The following is an 18,631-nucleotide window of genomic DNA, read 5'->3' as shown; positions in this document are numbered from 1 at the left end:
TCTGGCTGTATTGCAGACTTGCCGTAAATACACAAAAAGCTCCAGAGACTGAACTTTCAAGCAAAATTTCATGTTGATGAGATGAATGATCTGTAAATTATACTGAATCCAATATTTCACAATATACCCTAGCAACTTTCCCACTTGTTTATTGTCAAACTGTGCATTTCCAACAGTTTAGGGTCTGGCACAGTAGGTTTCAACACCTGGCTATTCATTAGAATCAAACTAGGGAGCTTTTTAAAAAGTCCCAAGATTCTGGGGTGGAATCTGGGCAATGGCATTTTTTAAAAGCCTTCCCAGGTAAATGCAATGTGCAGTCACTGTCCTAGAGTATAGAGTCCCTATGCTAAGTTTAATTTTTCACTATTACTATTTACTTCTTTAAAAAGAACAGAAGAAATTCCTCATCAGCGCAATGTTGGAATGAAACATAAGAAAGCAGAGAAGAGTTAACTTCTTTTCTTACTAAGAACCATATTCCAAATTGACTGAGTAGCCGCTGGTCGTGTTTATCATCATCTTTGTTGTCAAAGTCAGCGTTATCCAGGGAATGGTGGGAAGAGGAGAGGCCCAGCTGCCGCCGGCGATTGAGCTCATGTTCCCGCTGCTCAGCATGGAACTCGGCTTCTTTCAACAAGCTGCCAAAGGAGACAGATTTCAAGTTAGACTGCCAAAAAACACATTCGAGATCATGACCTATTCAGAGCAATTACTTCATGAGTACTCAAGCATCACTCATTGCTCTCCTTTAAATTGGAAGGAGCCTAATTTCCTTACTATTTTCTACTCCATCCCCATTTCAAAGATGAAAAAACTGAGGCACAAAGAGGCTACTTCCTCCAATCAATTAGAATCAAGCAGAACTGATGCCTTCTGGCTTCTAGTTCACCAACCATCCCACCAGATATCAATGCTTCTCCTATATCTAATATGAAGCTGTGTGGACATCAAATGCATAATACAAGGAAAGACTGAGGAACTGGTACCCAGATGGAAAAATATTTAATATCTAGTATTCAAAGACCTGACAGTGAGCAACGAAGATTCCTTTTTCAACTTGCTAAGCAAATGACAATTTAAAAAATAATACCCAATGTTGGCAAGGTGTAGCAAAAACTATCAGTTTCATACAGTGATGTATGAAATTCACATACACTCTTTGAAAATCAGTTTGGTAATGTATCAAGCGCCATTAAAATATTCAGACCCTTTGACCGAGTCAACCACATCTGGTCATCTACCCTAAGAAAAAAATATAGGAACAGCACTATACACAAAAATAGTTATCAAAGTTATTTTTAACAGTAAAAAAAAAAAAAGGAAGAAATTGAAATATCTAATGGTGGAGGAAAATAATCTAGATAAATATTATGTACGCACTAAAAAGGATACATGTGGAAATACACAACATGGAAAAGAGCTAATGGTATAAGTTTACATCTAAAAGAATGTGGATACACTGTGATTACAGTTATATAAATAAAGTATGCATTTGAATAAACCTAGAAGAACATGTGCAAAAGTGATGATGATGACAGCAGTATGGCTGATTTTTTTTTCTACTTCCAAACTTTCTGTAACGTTTTATTTAGCAACATTTATTGCACTTCTACATGTGTCAGCCACTGGGATAAGAGAAACAGAAGACTCAGTCCCTAGCTTTAAAACTTGCTTTCTAATATTGTTTCTTAATTTTTAAAAATCTTGCCTCAGTGCATATTATACAAAAAGAGAACAAATCTAGAGGTTATCACTTCTAAAGCTTCCTTTTTTGTGTGTGACAGAAGGAGAAAAAGCCAGAAGCCTGCAGGATCAGGCCCCTGTCTTACTCCACAGCCTTCTGGCTTACTCCAGTACCGAATTATCTAGAGCTCTCCCATCCCTCACTGCTATCAGTCATGTCTGGGACAGCCTTATTCCCACCCCTCACTCTGACTGGCGCCTCCACTTCATTCCCCTAAGACCCCCGACTCTGTGTTGGCATTGTGCTCACCATACTGGACTGCAATTTCATTCTTCTGTTTTTATAGTCCCTACATGGGTAACTTGAAAGCAGAGGTTACATTTTACTCTCTTCTGTCTTCCAAGTGTCTGATACATGCCTGGCACATAACTGGCATTACATAAAAATATTTGTTGAATGAATGAATTAAAACATCGTCATTGCAACATTATGGAAGGTGAGCTGCCTGGCTGAGGGCACTTGAAGTTGAATTAAATTTGCACATCTCGGACTTCCCTGGTGGCGCAGTGGTTAAGAATCCGCCTGCCAATGCAGGGGACATGGGTTCCAGCCCTGGTCCGGGAAAATCCCACATGCCACAGAGCCACTAAGCACGTGCGCCACAACTACTGAGCCTGCGCTCCAGAGCCCGCGTGCCACAACTACTGAAGCCCACGCGCCTAGAGCCCATGCTCCGCAACAAGAGAAGCCACCGCAATGAGAAGCCCGCGCGCCGCAATGAAGAGTAGCCCCTGCTCACTGCAACTAGAGAAAGCCCGTGTGCAGCAGCAAAGACCAAGGCAGCCAAAAATAAATAATAAATAAATAAATAATTTTTAAAATAAAAATAAATAAATAAATTTGCACATCTCAATGTGAACAGGGTGGCTCAAAGCAAAGGCAGTGTTTTCAGGGTAAGTTTCTAATGAAGCTGTTACCTAATCACGGCCTCCACGGCGCAGACAAGTTCCTCGGCACCACATTCCCGAGTGTTGATGGGTGGAGGGGAGGTCTGATAGAGGTGGGTCTCCGAGGCAGCCCCCAGTTCGTTACTGTGATGATTTGAGTGGCATCTTTTGCAGTACCGAACAGGCCTGTTTCCATGACGACCACAACACCCTGCTGAAAAGCAGGTGACAACAGCTCTCCTAACGTGGGAACTGCAGTTCTAGAAGAAAAAGAGTGAAATCAATTAAAAGTCACCACTGAGGTAAATTTGGCTACTAATGGAACAAATGGAAACTTAAAGGGCCACTGGAAGTGGCAGCACATTTCTGAAGTGCCACTAGTTTCCAAAATGCAGGTCATCTCTAACCAGTGAGATTTCAGCTATAGTTAAAAATAAAGGTGAGAAGTGGTTTCTATTAGTGTGAGTGGTAGAAACGTTCTAAATATGAGTGAAACTGTGTTGAAAAGTCCTCTGTAAAGTGACCTCAGCCATGGGGCATGGGGGGCTTCCTGGATTATTTCAAGTTAGCATTTCAAGAGTTTTCAGCAGAAATATGAAAAAAATTAAAACTGTGGTCCAGAGAGAATGCATCACAGCACATCAGAGTCGGAAACAAACAATTTTAACCCCTAAAATAAACTTTCAAAATTATTTTATCCACCACCTAAAGGGCCGATTTCCACTGCAGCTCATCTGTCCTTGGTGCATTCAAGGACAGGCAGGGAGCTGTGCTGCACCGAGCTGATGACCCCAAAGCTGGCCTGTCCATCCCCACCGGCACTGTTTCTATCAAGACCTAGAGAATATGTCAGTGGACACCACGGGAACCTCAAAACACAGCAAGAACCATTCACAGACTCAGTGGCTGACATCAACTAGAGGAAAGGAGTCAACAGATGAAGTGAGAAAAGTGGTGGAGTATAAGAGAGATTCTGAAGCTCAGGGGGGTTTATTATCAGAGCTGCCCTGACAAGAAGCAGGGGAGAAAGGCAGCGCCCACATAATGCAATTTTGAGGAGCAATCAGGAAATATCCCTGACCTCTGCACAAAAACTGTGCCCAAGCCTTTAGAGATGTCACCACCACATAATCAATGTCTTGTGTCAAGAGAGCATTTTCAGTCTCTCAATAGAGCTTATTAAGACGGAACATACTGAAAAAGAATGAATATATGTATATGTATAACTGAATCACTTTGTTGTACATCTGAAACTAACACAACATTGTAAATCAACTATAATCCAATAAAATTTTTTTTAAAAGATGGAATATAATAGGGGAAATAATATCCTAAGCCATTATGAACTCAGGGCTTGGGGAAGACTGAGAACCTTCCATGACAGATATCTTGGGAAGTGTGGAGACAGAAGAAGGAAGAAGGCAAGCACAAAACCTATATCCAAACATTGATAGTGTATTGAATTGCCTATCGGAACAACCATTTCAAAGTAAGGCTTGTTCCACTTCGATTTTAGCACAAGGCTTTGGATACGAGTGCTGGGAAATCTCATTTTCTGAACAGGACTCGGGTCAATAAATCATAAAAGCAAGTTTAAATTTTTTATGATCTTTTTTCCCTTTTATTAACAAGTTTTAAAAAATTATTTGTTAAAATACAGTGTGCTTCCTCTGCATCTGAAGCCCAAGTCTTCTTCAGCATCCAAGTCAGCCTGACTTCTCCAAGTGAGGTATCTTTCCTGCTTTGTGCCTTTTCTTTCTCTTTCACATACTAAATTTCATTCTGGAAGCACATGAATCCTTACTGGTTGGGGTTTCTCCAAACCAAACCAAACCACATCACTAGCAGGGTGGATTATATCGAGTATATTGTTAGTGTTTATTTCTTCCTTTCAGTTGTAGTTAGTCTTTGTTGTCTCTGGGATTCCCACTGTTACATAAACAATAGGATGTGGATATGGGTTTAGTGGGTAGTTATTAGCTATAATAAAGTCCCGACGTTTAAGGCTTACAATTTCCAATCCTATTTTCTGGTCACAAAATTATTTACATTCTTCCCACATGCAAATTCCTGGCTGGAGGTCCAAGGTCGTCCTCATCTAAATTAAGTCCCGCTGTGGGTGAGGCTCTTTCGGTTTAGTTCCTCAGATATGCTTTCATGAGCCTTGAATCTGGATGGGCTGTGGCTGCTTCAACCAAGAGAGCATGGCGGAAAGTGATACTCACATGACTACCAAGGCAAATTTCTAAAAGGACATGCAGCTTCCAACTTGCTGTCTTAGAATATTCTCTCTTCGAAGCTTCCTCATCAGGATACTCTTCTCAGACTGTGCCATGCCAAGGGCACATGGAGAGGCAAGTGTGTAAGTCTCTACTCTAAGCCCAGCCTTCAAGTCACCCCATCCCAGAGCCCAAACATACGATCTAGATGCCTCTAGATAATTCCAGCCCCTAACTATTCAAGTCTTCCCAGATGAGGCCCCTAAACATCATCAAGCAGAGATAGGCTGTGGCCTGTGCCCTGTCCAAATCCTGACCTCAGAATCTGTAAACATAATTAAATAGTTGTTGTTTCATGCTGCTACATTTGAGTGATTTCTTAGGTAGTATCTGGACATAACTGCGTATGTTAGTATCTGGAATATCAACTAAAAGTCAACCTGCCTTATCCCCATGTGCCATCAATTCTAAATAATATCAGCAATAAAATACTTTGGCCCCTAAATAACCTCTGGTTGGTCAAAGTTCTAACAAGTTGCTGTGGTTCCTACTAAGTTTTAATAATATATTTCCAAGCCACAATCAGTCCTAAACCCTGTGGACTCAGCTACATGCATTCATTTCAAAAGTAAATTAGAGAGATTTCCCTTAGGTTCAGATTCAGCTGGGCATGTTTTCAAAGGTTCGCTCTAGCCACTCTGTTCACTGCTTTGAATTTTAACATAAATAAATAATTCCAAGTGGTCTCATAGACAGCAGAATTGAAATAAAGCATCTGTCTCTTGATGCTTATTTGATACAAACTTTTTCTAATTTATTTTTTATTGAAGTATAGCTGATTTACAATGCTGTATTTGATACAATCTGATGTTATCTCAAACCTACTATTCAAATGTAGGAATATGTAGTACTGAATATGTAGTACTGAAAGACACAAACTTTGCCCAAAGCAAGCTCAAACAATTCTGATCTATTAGGAACTTAAGGAAAGTTCTCCAAATTAACTTTCATATAAAACACACATTTATTAAAGGATAAGTAATAAAAATGTGCTAATTTTAACCTTATTACTGAAAAATAATTTTGTCATATAAGGCGGGGAATGTTAAAAAATGATCCACCCTGGGTGTCAAGCATGTTACGTATAACACCAGAGCCAGGAAATGCCAATTTAGAAAGAAAACTGTTTCTCATCCTAGTCTCTCCAGCTTGTAAAAGATTCTCAAAGTAGGAAATAGCCTCGGAATAAAAATGAAATCAAACGTATGCTGAATGACTATATGATCCCTTGTTAAAACTTCAGAAAGCTAGGTAAGGCGATGCCCAGTTGAGCCTCTCAGCTAGAACAGGGCTTCCAATAATGTTAAGGGCTGAAATGCCCAAAGTAATAGAAGGCATTTCTATACTCAAAAAGAATGATAGATGTGGGCTTTGAGGGCACTGAACCCAATTAGATTCATTGAAAATCCACAAAGTTTTAAGAGAGGCATACTAGCAAAAGCACCACCATTAGACCAAACGGGACAGACACAGTTCAACACGAAAAGAGGTCTATGGAACCCCGACTTCTACATGCAGGAAGCAGACTGAGAGGGTTACTCAGCTGCAACATGGGCCATTTCTTATTATAAAAGGAAAGATGTCTTAGAAAGTGGAGCAAAGATCCCAGGAAAGAATTAATTAGGAAACTATTCCCAGGAAGCAAAATCAGATCCTAATCAAGGCACATTTGCTATTCCTTAAAGACAGAGGAACTGTTGACATGTTCATGGCTGGAACTGCTATTGACTAGTAACAGCTATCTGCTTCCCCTTCCTCTTTCTGAACAGAGGTCTACTGCTGTTATCCAATCCCTGTCTCACATTTTGTGTTGGGTATGTAACTTGCCTTTTTAGTTCACAGGTCTCTGGGTTCAAGAAAATTTCGTACCCGAGGGGTTTCATTCAGTGCCAGACCAGATGCAGAATCGTAAGACAATGGACTTTAAGCCTGAAGCCATAAATGGGTTAAGGACTTTCGGAGGTCTTATAGAGGTGCTGAGAGTATTTGGCACATGGAAAGAATGTAAGTAATGATGCCCAGAGGGTAGACTGTGGTACATTAAATATGACCACAAAATTCTTGCTGCTCCTTCTATAAAGAGGAGGAGTCTATTTCCCCACTCCTTGAAACCGAGCTGTCCTTTGGACTTGTTTTGGCCAATGGAATGCAGCAGAAGAGATGCTGTGTTAGAATAAAAGGTATATGATACAAACTATGATTTAGAAATTAGTAATGAGTGTTCTCCTTTCTATAGTATAATGCTTGGAAACGCAGCATCGTAAATGTGATAAAACATAACATTTAACATTGTAAAAAAAAAAAGAAGTGATGCTGTGTGACTACAGAGCTTCAGGCTCACAAGGCCTTGCAACCTCCCCTCTCAGTTTCTCAGAACACTGATACCTTGTGAACAAATCCAGCCTAGCCTCCTGGAAGATGAGACACCTAATGGAAAGAGGGAGGGCCAGACACCCCTGTCATCCCAACCATTCCAGCCATCCCAGCTGAAGCCCCAGACATGGGAGTAAAGTCATCTGGGACAAACCAGTTGCCAGCAAACCCACTAAATGACTGCAAATATCAATACATGAGTGAGCCTAGAGGAGTTTATCAAGAGAACTACCCAGGCAAGCATAGGCAAAACTGCCGATCCACAGCATTGTGATCAAATAAATGTTTGTTGTTATAAGCCAGTACATTTCAGGATGGTTTATTAGGTGGCAATAGATAACTGAAACAGCCCTCCAAAGTTATCCACTCATAACCAACTCCCAGAGAGCTTAAATGACTTGTACATAGTGTCATAGCTAGGTGGGAATAGAGCTGACCAGAACCCAAGTATCACAACCAACTGGTCCAAAGTTCTTTGTATGACACCATACTACCTTCTCTTGTACTTTTCAACAACTGGAGCAAGAAAAGAAGATGGAAATGGCTTAGGGAAACTGTCATGAACAGTGGCTATTCGAAAGTGGAATCGTTAACTAGAGATATCATTCAACTTACATATAAATTAATATTTTCCATATATACTTGGTCGGGGTATGTTTCTGACACACATATATTGATTGACTATTTGCATTCCACTTCCAAACAATAAAGACTTTTAGCAACACGAGCATCCTTACCAAAGTAAGGTTGCATGTATTGCATGTCACTCAAAGCCTTTTGTATTTAGACTTCTATCCCAGAGTTACACATATGCTTTACTTCAGATTATTTTTCAAAAACACTGTGGCATAGATGGGTAAAGCAAAGAGCAGAAATGTAAATAGAGACCATGCCATGACACAGCAATCTTGCATGCTGAATTATTTCCTTTCCCCCTTCACAAATACAGGTGACATGTACATACTGGGAAGAACCAGGTGCAGAAATGATGGCAGATGTCAATGAATGAATTACATACAAACACAGACCAAATCATGCCCCACACCGACAGATGGTTTGCTCTTACCTTCTTCTGACATATAGCAGATATTTCAGCTGTAAGGGGAAGGTACACAAAATATCAACAAAGAAAGAGAGCCCGTTTTAAATAAGGGCAGCCACCAAGGTGAGCAAAAACAAACTTAGTAACACAACCTCCAGACTTGGCCAAAACAGCTTCTCCCTTCTCTCATAAACTGTCATCTACTTATGTTTAATGAAGTTAAAAATACCTGTGGTATGTTTAATGAGGCTGCAAATATTTTCACCTATTCTTAGAAATAATTCAATCTTCTCAGACATGACTTAGAATTCAGATCAAATAACTTTAACCTCACCCCCTCATTTGACAGAGAACAAAATTTAGGGTTACATGGTTTCTTCAGAGTCACACAGGCCATCAATGGTACAGGCCAATCTGGAGCAAATGTCCCTAGATTCCCTGTCTACTGTTCTTCCATTATGCTATGACACTGAGTTGATGTGATATACTTAGAGTTTCACCATGGAGATGATTTGCTATATTAGAACTATAAAAAAAGACTTAATAACTTGGATGAATTAGACTCAAACTATCAACTTACATCAGTCCTTAACTAGTGCAAAACCAGCTGCAGGCTTATTTAAGAGAAAGCAATTTCAAACCCATGGATTGGCCAGCTGGAGTAAGGCTGTCAAATTACTTTAGTACTTCAGGATTGACTTTAATTAATGGATAAAAACTCTTTTTAGTGGGCATACCAATTATTTCCATGAAAACTGATGCTTGAGAGTAATTGAAAATAATTTTTCCAAGAATCTGTTATCATTTCCCCTGAACTAGGAAGTGCTCAAAAAATAGACTAAACGCCTATGTCACAATTTATTAAAAAGATCAAAGATAAATGTCTGCCAAACTCTGTCTGGAAATTATGAATTAGCGGATGTCAAATCAATGAAATTAACAACTCAGTTGTTAAAACTGATTCTGTATAATTAATGGTTATTTAACAGTTTGATATCTTGGAGTTTATCTTAACCTGAGGTTAATGGGTCACATCTCTGGATAAATAATGAAAAGTTATTATCAGTTTTCTTCCACAGATGAATATCATCTGCAGATGATGGCCAGAATTCAGCAACATATCTGAGATTTAAAACGTAGTTTAGAACCTGACTATGGGTTTTACCTCGGAGCACTGGAAGTTCACTAATTTAAGGGGAAAAAAAGGTTATCTTTACCCATATAAGCCCAAATCTTTTTACAGATATTCTTATATAAAACTTTTAAATGTCTCTTTAAAGGATATAGAGGCTGACATTATTGACCCATTTTACAGATGCAGAGCACTCACTAAACAATTTATTTCTTCAGGTTGAGATAACCTAATATTAAGAGTTAGACTACAAAGAAGGAGTATAATTATCATCAGGCAAAGACCTTAAGTTTTGAAAAAAGTGTTTACCGAATTTAGTTAACATGAGGTTTTTACATTTCTTTTTAAGTAAGGCCTTTCATAAAAATTCTTTTATTATCTACTTCTGAAGTTATACATCAAGTTCTTCCTGGGTGCCTGATCTGTGCTCAGTATGCCCCCAGCTTTTTCCACTTTTCATCTTTCCTCTGCTAAGTACTTTTCCTGGTCATTTCATCCTGCAATTAGGTGGCTGGAATACCTGCTTCCCCATGTGTAGGGAAACACTCTGTCTGCAACCTGCCAACTTATCAGGCACAGCTTTCAGAACTATAACAAACTGCAAGCATTACAATCTCGTCTTTTCATTGAGATGGGTCAGATATATTTATCCCCATTTTACTGAAGGGGAAACTGACTCTCAGAGCGATTAAATAATTTTCCCTAAAAACACAGAGCTGGTAACCGTGGCAGGAGAAAGACCCGTTATTTGATGCTCTCCACACTGATGTTCCTTATTTCCTTTCTGACTTGCACAGCAAACGTATCATTGGCAACACCTCTTATATACACAGAAAACCCCTTAAGGCAGAATCCAGCTTTGGTCATACAGAATCCTAATTCCAACACCTACCTCTAATTGTGGTGGAGATGATACCTCTTCCCTCATTATTAAATGTGTGGGTATATTACAAGCAAGACTGATATCATGCTTCATATCAGTGAATATGCACAGAAAGTAATACTTTGGTTGCTGTCTTTGTAAAATAAAACAGTACAAAAGGAGAAAAATCAACGGTGCCATTAGTCACGATTACTCATTATTCATCCCTTCTGAAGTAAGCCATACCTTGCGGCAGAAGAACATCAATCAACCATTCACTGTGGTCCCTATAAAGAAAAACAGAATTCATTTTTGAACTTTGTTGCAATGTTACCCTTCCACATGAATGCTTATAAGCTGCACACTATTGCTAAAAGGCTTTTAATATAAAGGATGTGTAATTAAGAGCACTATCATAATAAACTTTTTAAATGTCTAATGCATTCCATCTAAATTATAAATTATAGGCATTTCATCATATTCAGTTATCTTTAAATGATACTTTCCAGATGCTAATTAAGTCAACCAAAATACAGCATGATTTGTACAAAGCTGAGTGTGATTCTGTGAAACGAACAAGCATAGAAAACCCATATGAATTTTATGTCATGTTTGAAAACCACAGCTTTCTTTTATTTTTCTCTGTGGCCTTTTTCACAGGGTCACTTGAAAAGTGGAGCTGCTTTATTAAGTGGAATTGCTTTCTCTTGTCACATGGAGAGAAATACTGCAATTTTTCAAAGCTGAAATCTTTTCAAAGGAAAGCTTGATATATATTAAATATCTGACAAACTAACCTTTAAAAAACAGAGAGGCTAGTGTAAAATGAAGGTAACATAACCAATTTAAGTCGAAGTGATTATTCTTCTCTTCTCATTGTAGCCCTATTTTCTTTTCTTATACCTACCCTGCAATCCTCTGGCTGCATTCTTCACAGAGATACAATGGGGGTGGTTTATCACCCAAAGCTACAGACAGGGAGGGGTCTATACACATCTGAAACACATGAAAAGACAGAATGAACTCTCCTGTCCTGTTTTATCACGTTCCCTATATCAAGCGTACAAATGTTTCGATAATAGATTTTCAAAAGCAAAGTAGAATAAATATTTTCAGTAAAACCCATTCAACCTATAACTGTTTTCCCACATTGGAGGTTTAAATGTGGCTGCTGTGATTTTTCATTTCTCCTGTTATTTGCAATTGAAGTCACAAATAGTGTCAAGAAATCCACCCTCTGGACTTCCCTGGTGGCGCAGTGGTTAAGAATCTGCCTGCCAATGCAGGGGACACGAGTTCAAGCCCTGGTCCGGGAGGATCCCACAGGCCGCGGAGCAACTAAGCCCGTGCACCACAACTACTGAGCCTGTGCTCTAGAGTCCGTGAGCCGCAGCTACTGAGCCACAAGTACTGAAGCCCGTGCACCTAGAGCCCTTGCTCCACAACAAGAGAAGCCACCGCAATGAGAAGCCCGCGCACTGCAACGAAGAGTAGCTCCCACTTGCCACAACTAGAGAAAGCCCGCGCACAGCAACGAAGACACAATGCAGCCAAAAATTAATTAATTAATTAATTAATTAATTATTAAAAAAAAAGAAATCCACCCTCATTCTATAAAGATAAAAAATCATCTTGTGGGTTTCCCTGGTGGCGCAGTGGTTAAGAATCCACCTGCCAATGCAGGGGACACAGGTTCGTGCCCTGGCCCGGGAAGATCCCACATGCTGCGGAGCAACTAAGCCCGTGCGCCACAATTACTGATCCTGCGCTCTAGAGCCTGCGAGCCACAACTACTGAAGCCTGCGTGCCTAGAGCCCATGCTCTGCAACAAGAGAAGCCACGACAATGAGAAGCCCGCGACCACAACGAAGAGTAGCCCCGGCTCACCGCAACTAGAGAAAGCCCGCGCGCAGCAACGAAGACCCAACACAGCCAAAAATAAACTAAAAAAAAAAAAAAATCATCTTGTTCAGTGGCTGCTCAAATTGCTTCTGTATTACTCATATAGTAACTCCTTCTTTAATGCAGTAAACACAGTAATCTCTCTTCGGGAAAAGGAAAATGTATTATTAAGATTTAAAAATCATAACTGTTACCAAAATGCTGGCAGTAGAGAATTTTGCTTCTCAAGACAGACCTCATTCAGAAAACTTAGCATTAAATCTAACATTGAGCGATTCACTTTTCTTACTCTGGAATAAGTTCTATATATCCAACTTTCAACTTCAGGTAGTTTTTTTTCTTCCACATATGAACTGTAGTTTCTTTTAACCCTGTAGTGCTCTGTTCAGTTTTGAGTTATTTACGCCTGTTTTCATTAGTGTAAGTACAGAGATTAAAGTATTAATCTTAAGTTGATCATTAGGATATTTCAAATATCTGGATGTTTTAAATCAAATGGACAAAACATTCAATGACTAGTAAAAAATGAATTTTGTACTTTGCATTGGTTTAAATGTCTATGACTTACCAAAGTCCTTTTTTTTTTTTTTTTTTTTTTGGCTGTGCTGGTCTTCGTTGCTGCGCTTGGGCTTTCTCTAGTTGTGGCGAGTGGGGGCTACTCTTCGTTGTGGTGCTCGGGCTTCTCATAGCAGTGGCTTCTCTTGTTGCGGAGCACGGGCTCTAGGTGCGCAGGCTCCAGTAGTTGTGGCATGTGGGCTCAGTAGTTGTGGCTCGCGGGCTCTAGAGCACAGGCTCAGTAGTTGTGGTGCATGGGCTTAGTTGCTCTGCAGCATGTGGGATCTTCCCGGACCAGGGCTCAAACCTGTGTTCCCTGCATTGGCAGGTGGATTCTTAATCACTGCGCCACCAGGGAAGTCCCACCACAGTGGTTTTTTTTTTTTTAAATAAATTTATTTATTTATTTTATTTTTGGCTGCGTTGGGTCTTTGTTGCTGCACGTGGGCTTTCTCTAGTTGCGGTGAGCAGGGGCTACTTTTCATGTGGTGCACGGGCTTCTCATTGTGGTGGCTTCTCTTGTTGCAGAGCACAGGCTCTAGGCCCACGGGCTTCAATAGTTGTGGAGCACGGGCTCAGCAGTTGTGGCTCACAGGCTCTAAAGCTCAGGCAGTAGTTGTGGCGCCCGGGCTTAGTTGCTCCGCGGCATCTGGGATATTCCTGGACCAGGGCTCAAACCTGTGTCCCCTGCATTGGCAGGCGGATTCTTAACCACTGCGCCACCAGGGAAGTCCCAAAGTCGTTTTGAATTCTGTTCCTGCCCTTCAAGAAATAATCAATCTATGCTACAGCAGAGTATGCAGTTAATATGCCTAGTACACAAATTCTTCTAGAACTTCACTCTGCCTTTTCTTTCGGCTTTTTTTTTTTTTAATTGATTTGAAGGGGATAAATGAACCGAACTTATGACCCAAGCAGCCTGTCGTTTAAAGTTAAAACCCTTAGGAGTTTCAATGGTTGGGGAAATAAGAGTTAGAATTCCTAAATTTAAATAATTATACCATCAAAATCTGTAAATTATATATTCCCTGGTGCTAAAGGCCCAGTGTGAAAATTTTCCTTAGGTAAGTTTCATGCTTCCTTTGGTACAGTGAATAACTACTTTCTGGTGTGTTAAATCAGGGATTGGCAAACTTTCTGTAAATGGCCAGGAAGTAAATATTTCAGCCTTCATGGGGCATAAGTTCTCTGTCACAACTACTCAACTCTGCTGTTGTAGCATAAAAGCAGCCAGAGACAATATGTAAGCAAAAGGGCACAGCTGTGTTCCAATAAAACTTTACTTGCAAAAACAGGCAGCAGGCCAAATTTAACTGCGGCCATAGTTTGCTGACTCCTGTGTTAGCTAATTATCTGGGATTCAAGTATTTCATAAAGTGATTTTCAAATAGGACCCAGTAAAACCAAAAAGCAGAGTGGGATATAATGAACTATAATTTCCAACATACTTTCATTTTAGGATCCTATCATAACTTTTGGCTCTTGCCTTAAAAGTACTTTTTTGTAACCTACTGCAAAAAAAAAAAAAAAAATATATATATATATATATATATATATATAATGCTTTTCTATTTGGCAAATCATTATGTAACTGAGCAGGACCTTATGGGGCCTTCCCGAGACAGACCCTTCCCCCATATCCTCTGCTGTAGCTCCTCTCCGAAATACCTAGTTATATAACAGTATCTGATAAACATTTCCCGAGTTGTTTTACAGATACTAAAACCACCACTAAATGGAAGAAATTAACTACTTGATGATCACGAGCACTTTGTAGCCCCCAGACCTACTGGCACCTAAGGATTGATAATGTTAACCCCTGTGACATCGTCGTGTTACCTCACCATCAACCAATTGGAGAATTGTGCACAAGCTGTTCACAGACCCTGCGACCCCAACCCCCCCGCCCCCACCTGGCCTTTATAAATGGTTTGCCCACCAGAGAGTTTGGGTGTTTTCAGCACTAGCTGTCCCAGACTACTTGTATGGAGCCTTACAATAAATGCTGTGCTTTCCTTCACCACAAGCCGGTATCAGTAGATTGGCTTTACTGCACACAGGCGAGCAGACCCAAGTTTGGTTCATTACTGCCAAGAGGTATAACTCACTATTATGGAGATATTAGGCTTTTTGTGAAAATAAATCTATTTTCCCTGAGTTTTTCCCATGCACTGTATGTAGACCTCTTCTTCAGTATAGTTACTTTACTCTCATTTCTAATGAGTCATTGATACCTCCGTCACGTAAAGATATTTTTTCATTCCATCCCAAAGGAAAAACTCCTAGGATGTTAGAACTATAAAGAGTCATTAGAGGTTAGCTAGTTGACCTCTGACATGTTAAATGAATTAACATGACCCTTCAGATTTGTGGCTAGTAGTGTCAGTCCTGTTCCACACTGAACAGGTCAGTTTACATCCACATTAATATGTTCATATCTGACTGTTACATTTAAAAATAGTTATTTTCTGTCTACAAATATAATACATGCCCAAGGTAGAGGCTTCAGAAAATGAAGAAAAGGAAAGAAGAAAATTTAAATAACTCATTAACCCTCCATCTCAATGCAATCACTGGTAACATTTTGATGAGAATTACTGGTTGGTGTTCACTATGAAGATGAATATAAAATTCATACATGTAATTTTTAAACTACATTTGCATCATACTGTTCACTTCATAATTTCCTTTTCATTTAACCTTATTCTGTAAGCATCTGGATGTTGGGTACCCTTGATCTACATGTCATATGCTCATATTTCAGTGGGTTTGTGGAGTGCTCAGATTGTAAAGAAAGAACAACCCTGAGCCGGACCTGTGGTCATGCAAAAACAGCCCCTGCACAGGAAATGTCAACAAGAATATTCCCTTTCTGGGAAGCATAGAGTGAAAATGTAAAAGGAAGCCCTTTAAGAAAACTGGGGTTGAGAAAGTAAAATTTGGGGGGGGTGAGAAAAACGTTTACGAACTAGATAGAGGTAGTGGTTGTACAACATTGTAAATGTGATAAATGTCATTGAAATGTCCACTCTAAAATGGTTAGTTTTATGTTATGTGAATTTTACCTCAATTAAAAAATGACAGAAAGTGGGATGGTTTGGCTTATCCTGGAGGACTGGCTATAGAGAACAGCCTGTGAGAAAAGTGAGGCCAGGTCAGAGGAGTAGACTGGGCTGTTTGCCTAAAGAGAGGGAGAATTTCTAATTCATGATGACTTCTGTGGGAAGGAAGCCAAAAACCATTACTAATCAGGAAGTCAGAGGACTCCCGAGAATGCAGTCTGACATAAAATCAAGGAAAAAATAACTGGAAAAATTAAACAGATTTTCAGTACCTCCTTTCTGTTGATGTCTGGGTGAACGAAAAGAGGGCATTGTAACTTAGGCAGAAAGAAGAAAGGACAGATATAGAAACTACGGGAATTGTGAAAGTCTCACCACTGTGAAGAATTAAGCTGAATAATATAGGAACTCACCTGTGTTTAGCTCAAAATGTCCTCACACCAAAGAAAAGTACCTTTGAACCCCAAATGTTTATGGAAGTTCAGAGGAAGAGTACACATCGTAGAATGGGAGAGGACTAAGCTTCCATTGGTGGGTTACCCTCACCTGCTCTTTCTCATCATAAATTCATTCAATTTACTTTCATCAAAAGCAGAGATCAAGTATAATAATATAAGGATGTCCTTTGTTGGTAAGATATATCTAGATGACAATGTGATAATTGGCACTCCTGTGCCACTTTTGGTATATGAAATACATGTTTTATTCCATTTAGATTTCTTTTTGTTTCCATTTATATTTATATTTTTTATCTCATTCTACCTCTTCTACTCTGTTTCTATAAAATGAGAGTATTATTTTTCTATTATTTGATAATCTTTACAATCTACCTCTCTATAGAACAAGAGAGGCAAACTTCCTTGACAATAGGTTCTAAAAAGCAACTTGAACTCTAATCACTTGACCTAAATCCCACTCCTCAGAATATAAAAATTAACCCTTGTAAATCCAGACACAGGTCTCTCCAGCCAAGTGTTGTATCCGACAAATATACCATAAGTAATTTTGTTAAGTGGTGTGATTATTTTTCTCAATTTTCAACTTCAAAGATTCGGGATTATAACAGGACAGAACCAATTAGATGTGGTAGGAAAAGAATAAGGCTGAGAGTCAAGGTACCTAGTTCTGTCTGAGTGACCTTAGGAGAGTGACTTGACCTCTCTAAACCACTGTTCCCTTACCTCCATTGTAATTTTCCATGTGTTTGCTGTCCAACTACCTCTCAGTCATTTTAACTAAGTCACATCTGTGATCTGAGCTAAGACTTAACAATTTTCTGTTTTTGTCCTACGACTCTTGAATTCACATAGTCACACACTAGACCACTCATAACTTGTAGCAAACACATGAAAACAGGGCCAAAGTACATCTCCCTGAGTTTATTAGCCCAGACAGAAATCAGTCAAGGACTACGTAAGTGTTTCACCAGGATTATTCTGATAATTAGCCCAGTTCTCCACAGCACTTGGTTATGAACTCAGAGCCAAATCTGCAGATATCACTATTCATTGCTCTGTCTTGAACCAATCCACCAGAGTACAGTCAGATCAAAGTAGAGTACAGTAATTTGAAATGACCACAGAGTACAGCCTTCTGCTTTACAGAGAAGGATGCAATCTCCATTTTATTCAGCAATTTGCTCCTGATAAGTTGACCACTGACAATATAATATAGCACCATGTCTAATAAAACAGTACCTTCACAGCTGGTTTGTTAATTGCGTTGTGGCATTCAGTGTGCTGGCAGTGGATGGGGTTCCAAGCTGTAAAGCAAAGCATAGCTGATGAGTATTTCTCACTGACATTATTCGTGCCCTGGGAAAAACACAGCAGATACTTCACTGGTTTTCCTTAAATAGAACCATCATCAGAAGGTTTCCTAAAATAATTATTTTTTTTTCAATCTATGAAGTATTTTTAAATTAAGCAAAGATATCACAACCCCATCCATTTTCCCATGGGGAGAGACAAGCTAATATAAGGTGGCATACCCAATACCATAATATTATTTCACAATGATATACCATTAGTAAATTCTTAGAAGTTTTTACATCTATGTTTTCACTTGATCCTCCCAACAACCCTGTGGGATAGATACAGCAGATTATTAACCTCATTTTATGTGTAAGTTAAAATTTAAAAGGTTAAGTAGTTTTCTATGGTCACAGAGTTAGTAAATGACAAGCTGCGACTAGAACATATATCTCTTGGTTCTCAAACTGTGCTCTTTTCACTATAGTATACTATGCTAAACATCTAGATTTTTGGCACCAGGAAGTGTTTCAGATTAATAATAACCGAAATGAGTGTAAGGCAACCTCTACCATTCCATTTCCCACCCATCCCCATTAAATGTGGAGACTGAAAAGATGAGTTTCTTGCCCAAACGAAATGCATCTCTCTCACACATTACCCACAGTCTAAACCTCTGCTAGTCTGCTAATACCCAACTCCTCAACACAGTATACACACAGAATGAGGACAAGAACCAAGTGATCTGAGACAGATCAGAAAGAGAATTACAATTACTTATCATCATCCAGATGATTCTGTAGCCCAAGGCACTTAGCTAACAATATTCTACCATATAAAAAAAAAAGGTAATAGGATTTTATGTTTGAAAGTAGGACATTTTTCTAAATCACCATATTCTAATCCTATAGGACCATGGTTGGCCTAATATATAAAATCTGCAGATGAGAAGATATTCTTAGTTACATGTCTAATTATAATTCAAAAATATTTGTTATTAATGATCTGAGCCTAATTTGTGCTCTGAACATTTTATAAA

At 39.2% G+C, this 18,631-nt stretch overlaps 1 protein-coding gene across 1 annotated transcript in view; it reads right to left on the bottom strand.

Annotated features, from left to right (window-relative positions):
• The window catches only part of UNC79 (unc-79 homolog, NALCN channel complex subunit), a 251,806-nt gene that overhangs the window by 145,255 nt on the left and 87,920 nt on the right, over window positions 1-18,631 (bottom strand). Inside the window, 6 exon segments of the mRNA XM_036842067.1 lie at window positions 470-641; window positions 2,665-2,894; window positions 8,353-8,381; window positions 10,569-10,609; window positions 11,230-11,318; window positions 17,539-17,603. Of these exon segments, the coding sequence (XP_036697962.1) occupies window positions 470-641; window positions 2,665-2,894; window positions 8,353-8,381; window positions 10,569-10,609; window positions 11,230-11,318; window positions 17,539-17,603 (626 nt within the window).

Source organism: Balaenoptera musculus, chromosome 2 (genome assembly GCF_009873245.2).
Source record: "Balaenoptera musculus isolate JJ_BM4_2016_0621 chromosome 2, mBalMus1.pri.v3, whole genome shotgun sequence".
In the NCBI taxonomy this organism is placed as follows: Eukaryota; Metazoa; Chordata; class Mammalia; order Artiodactyla; family Balaenopteridae; genus Balaenoptera; species Balaenoptera musculus.
Note: the sequence above shows the minus strand (reverse complement) of the source record. Positions and strands in the feature narration are given on the sequence as shown.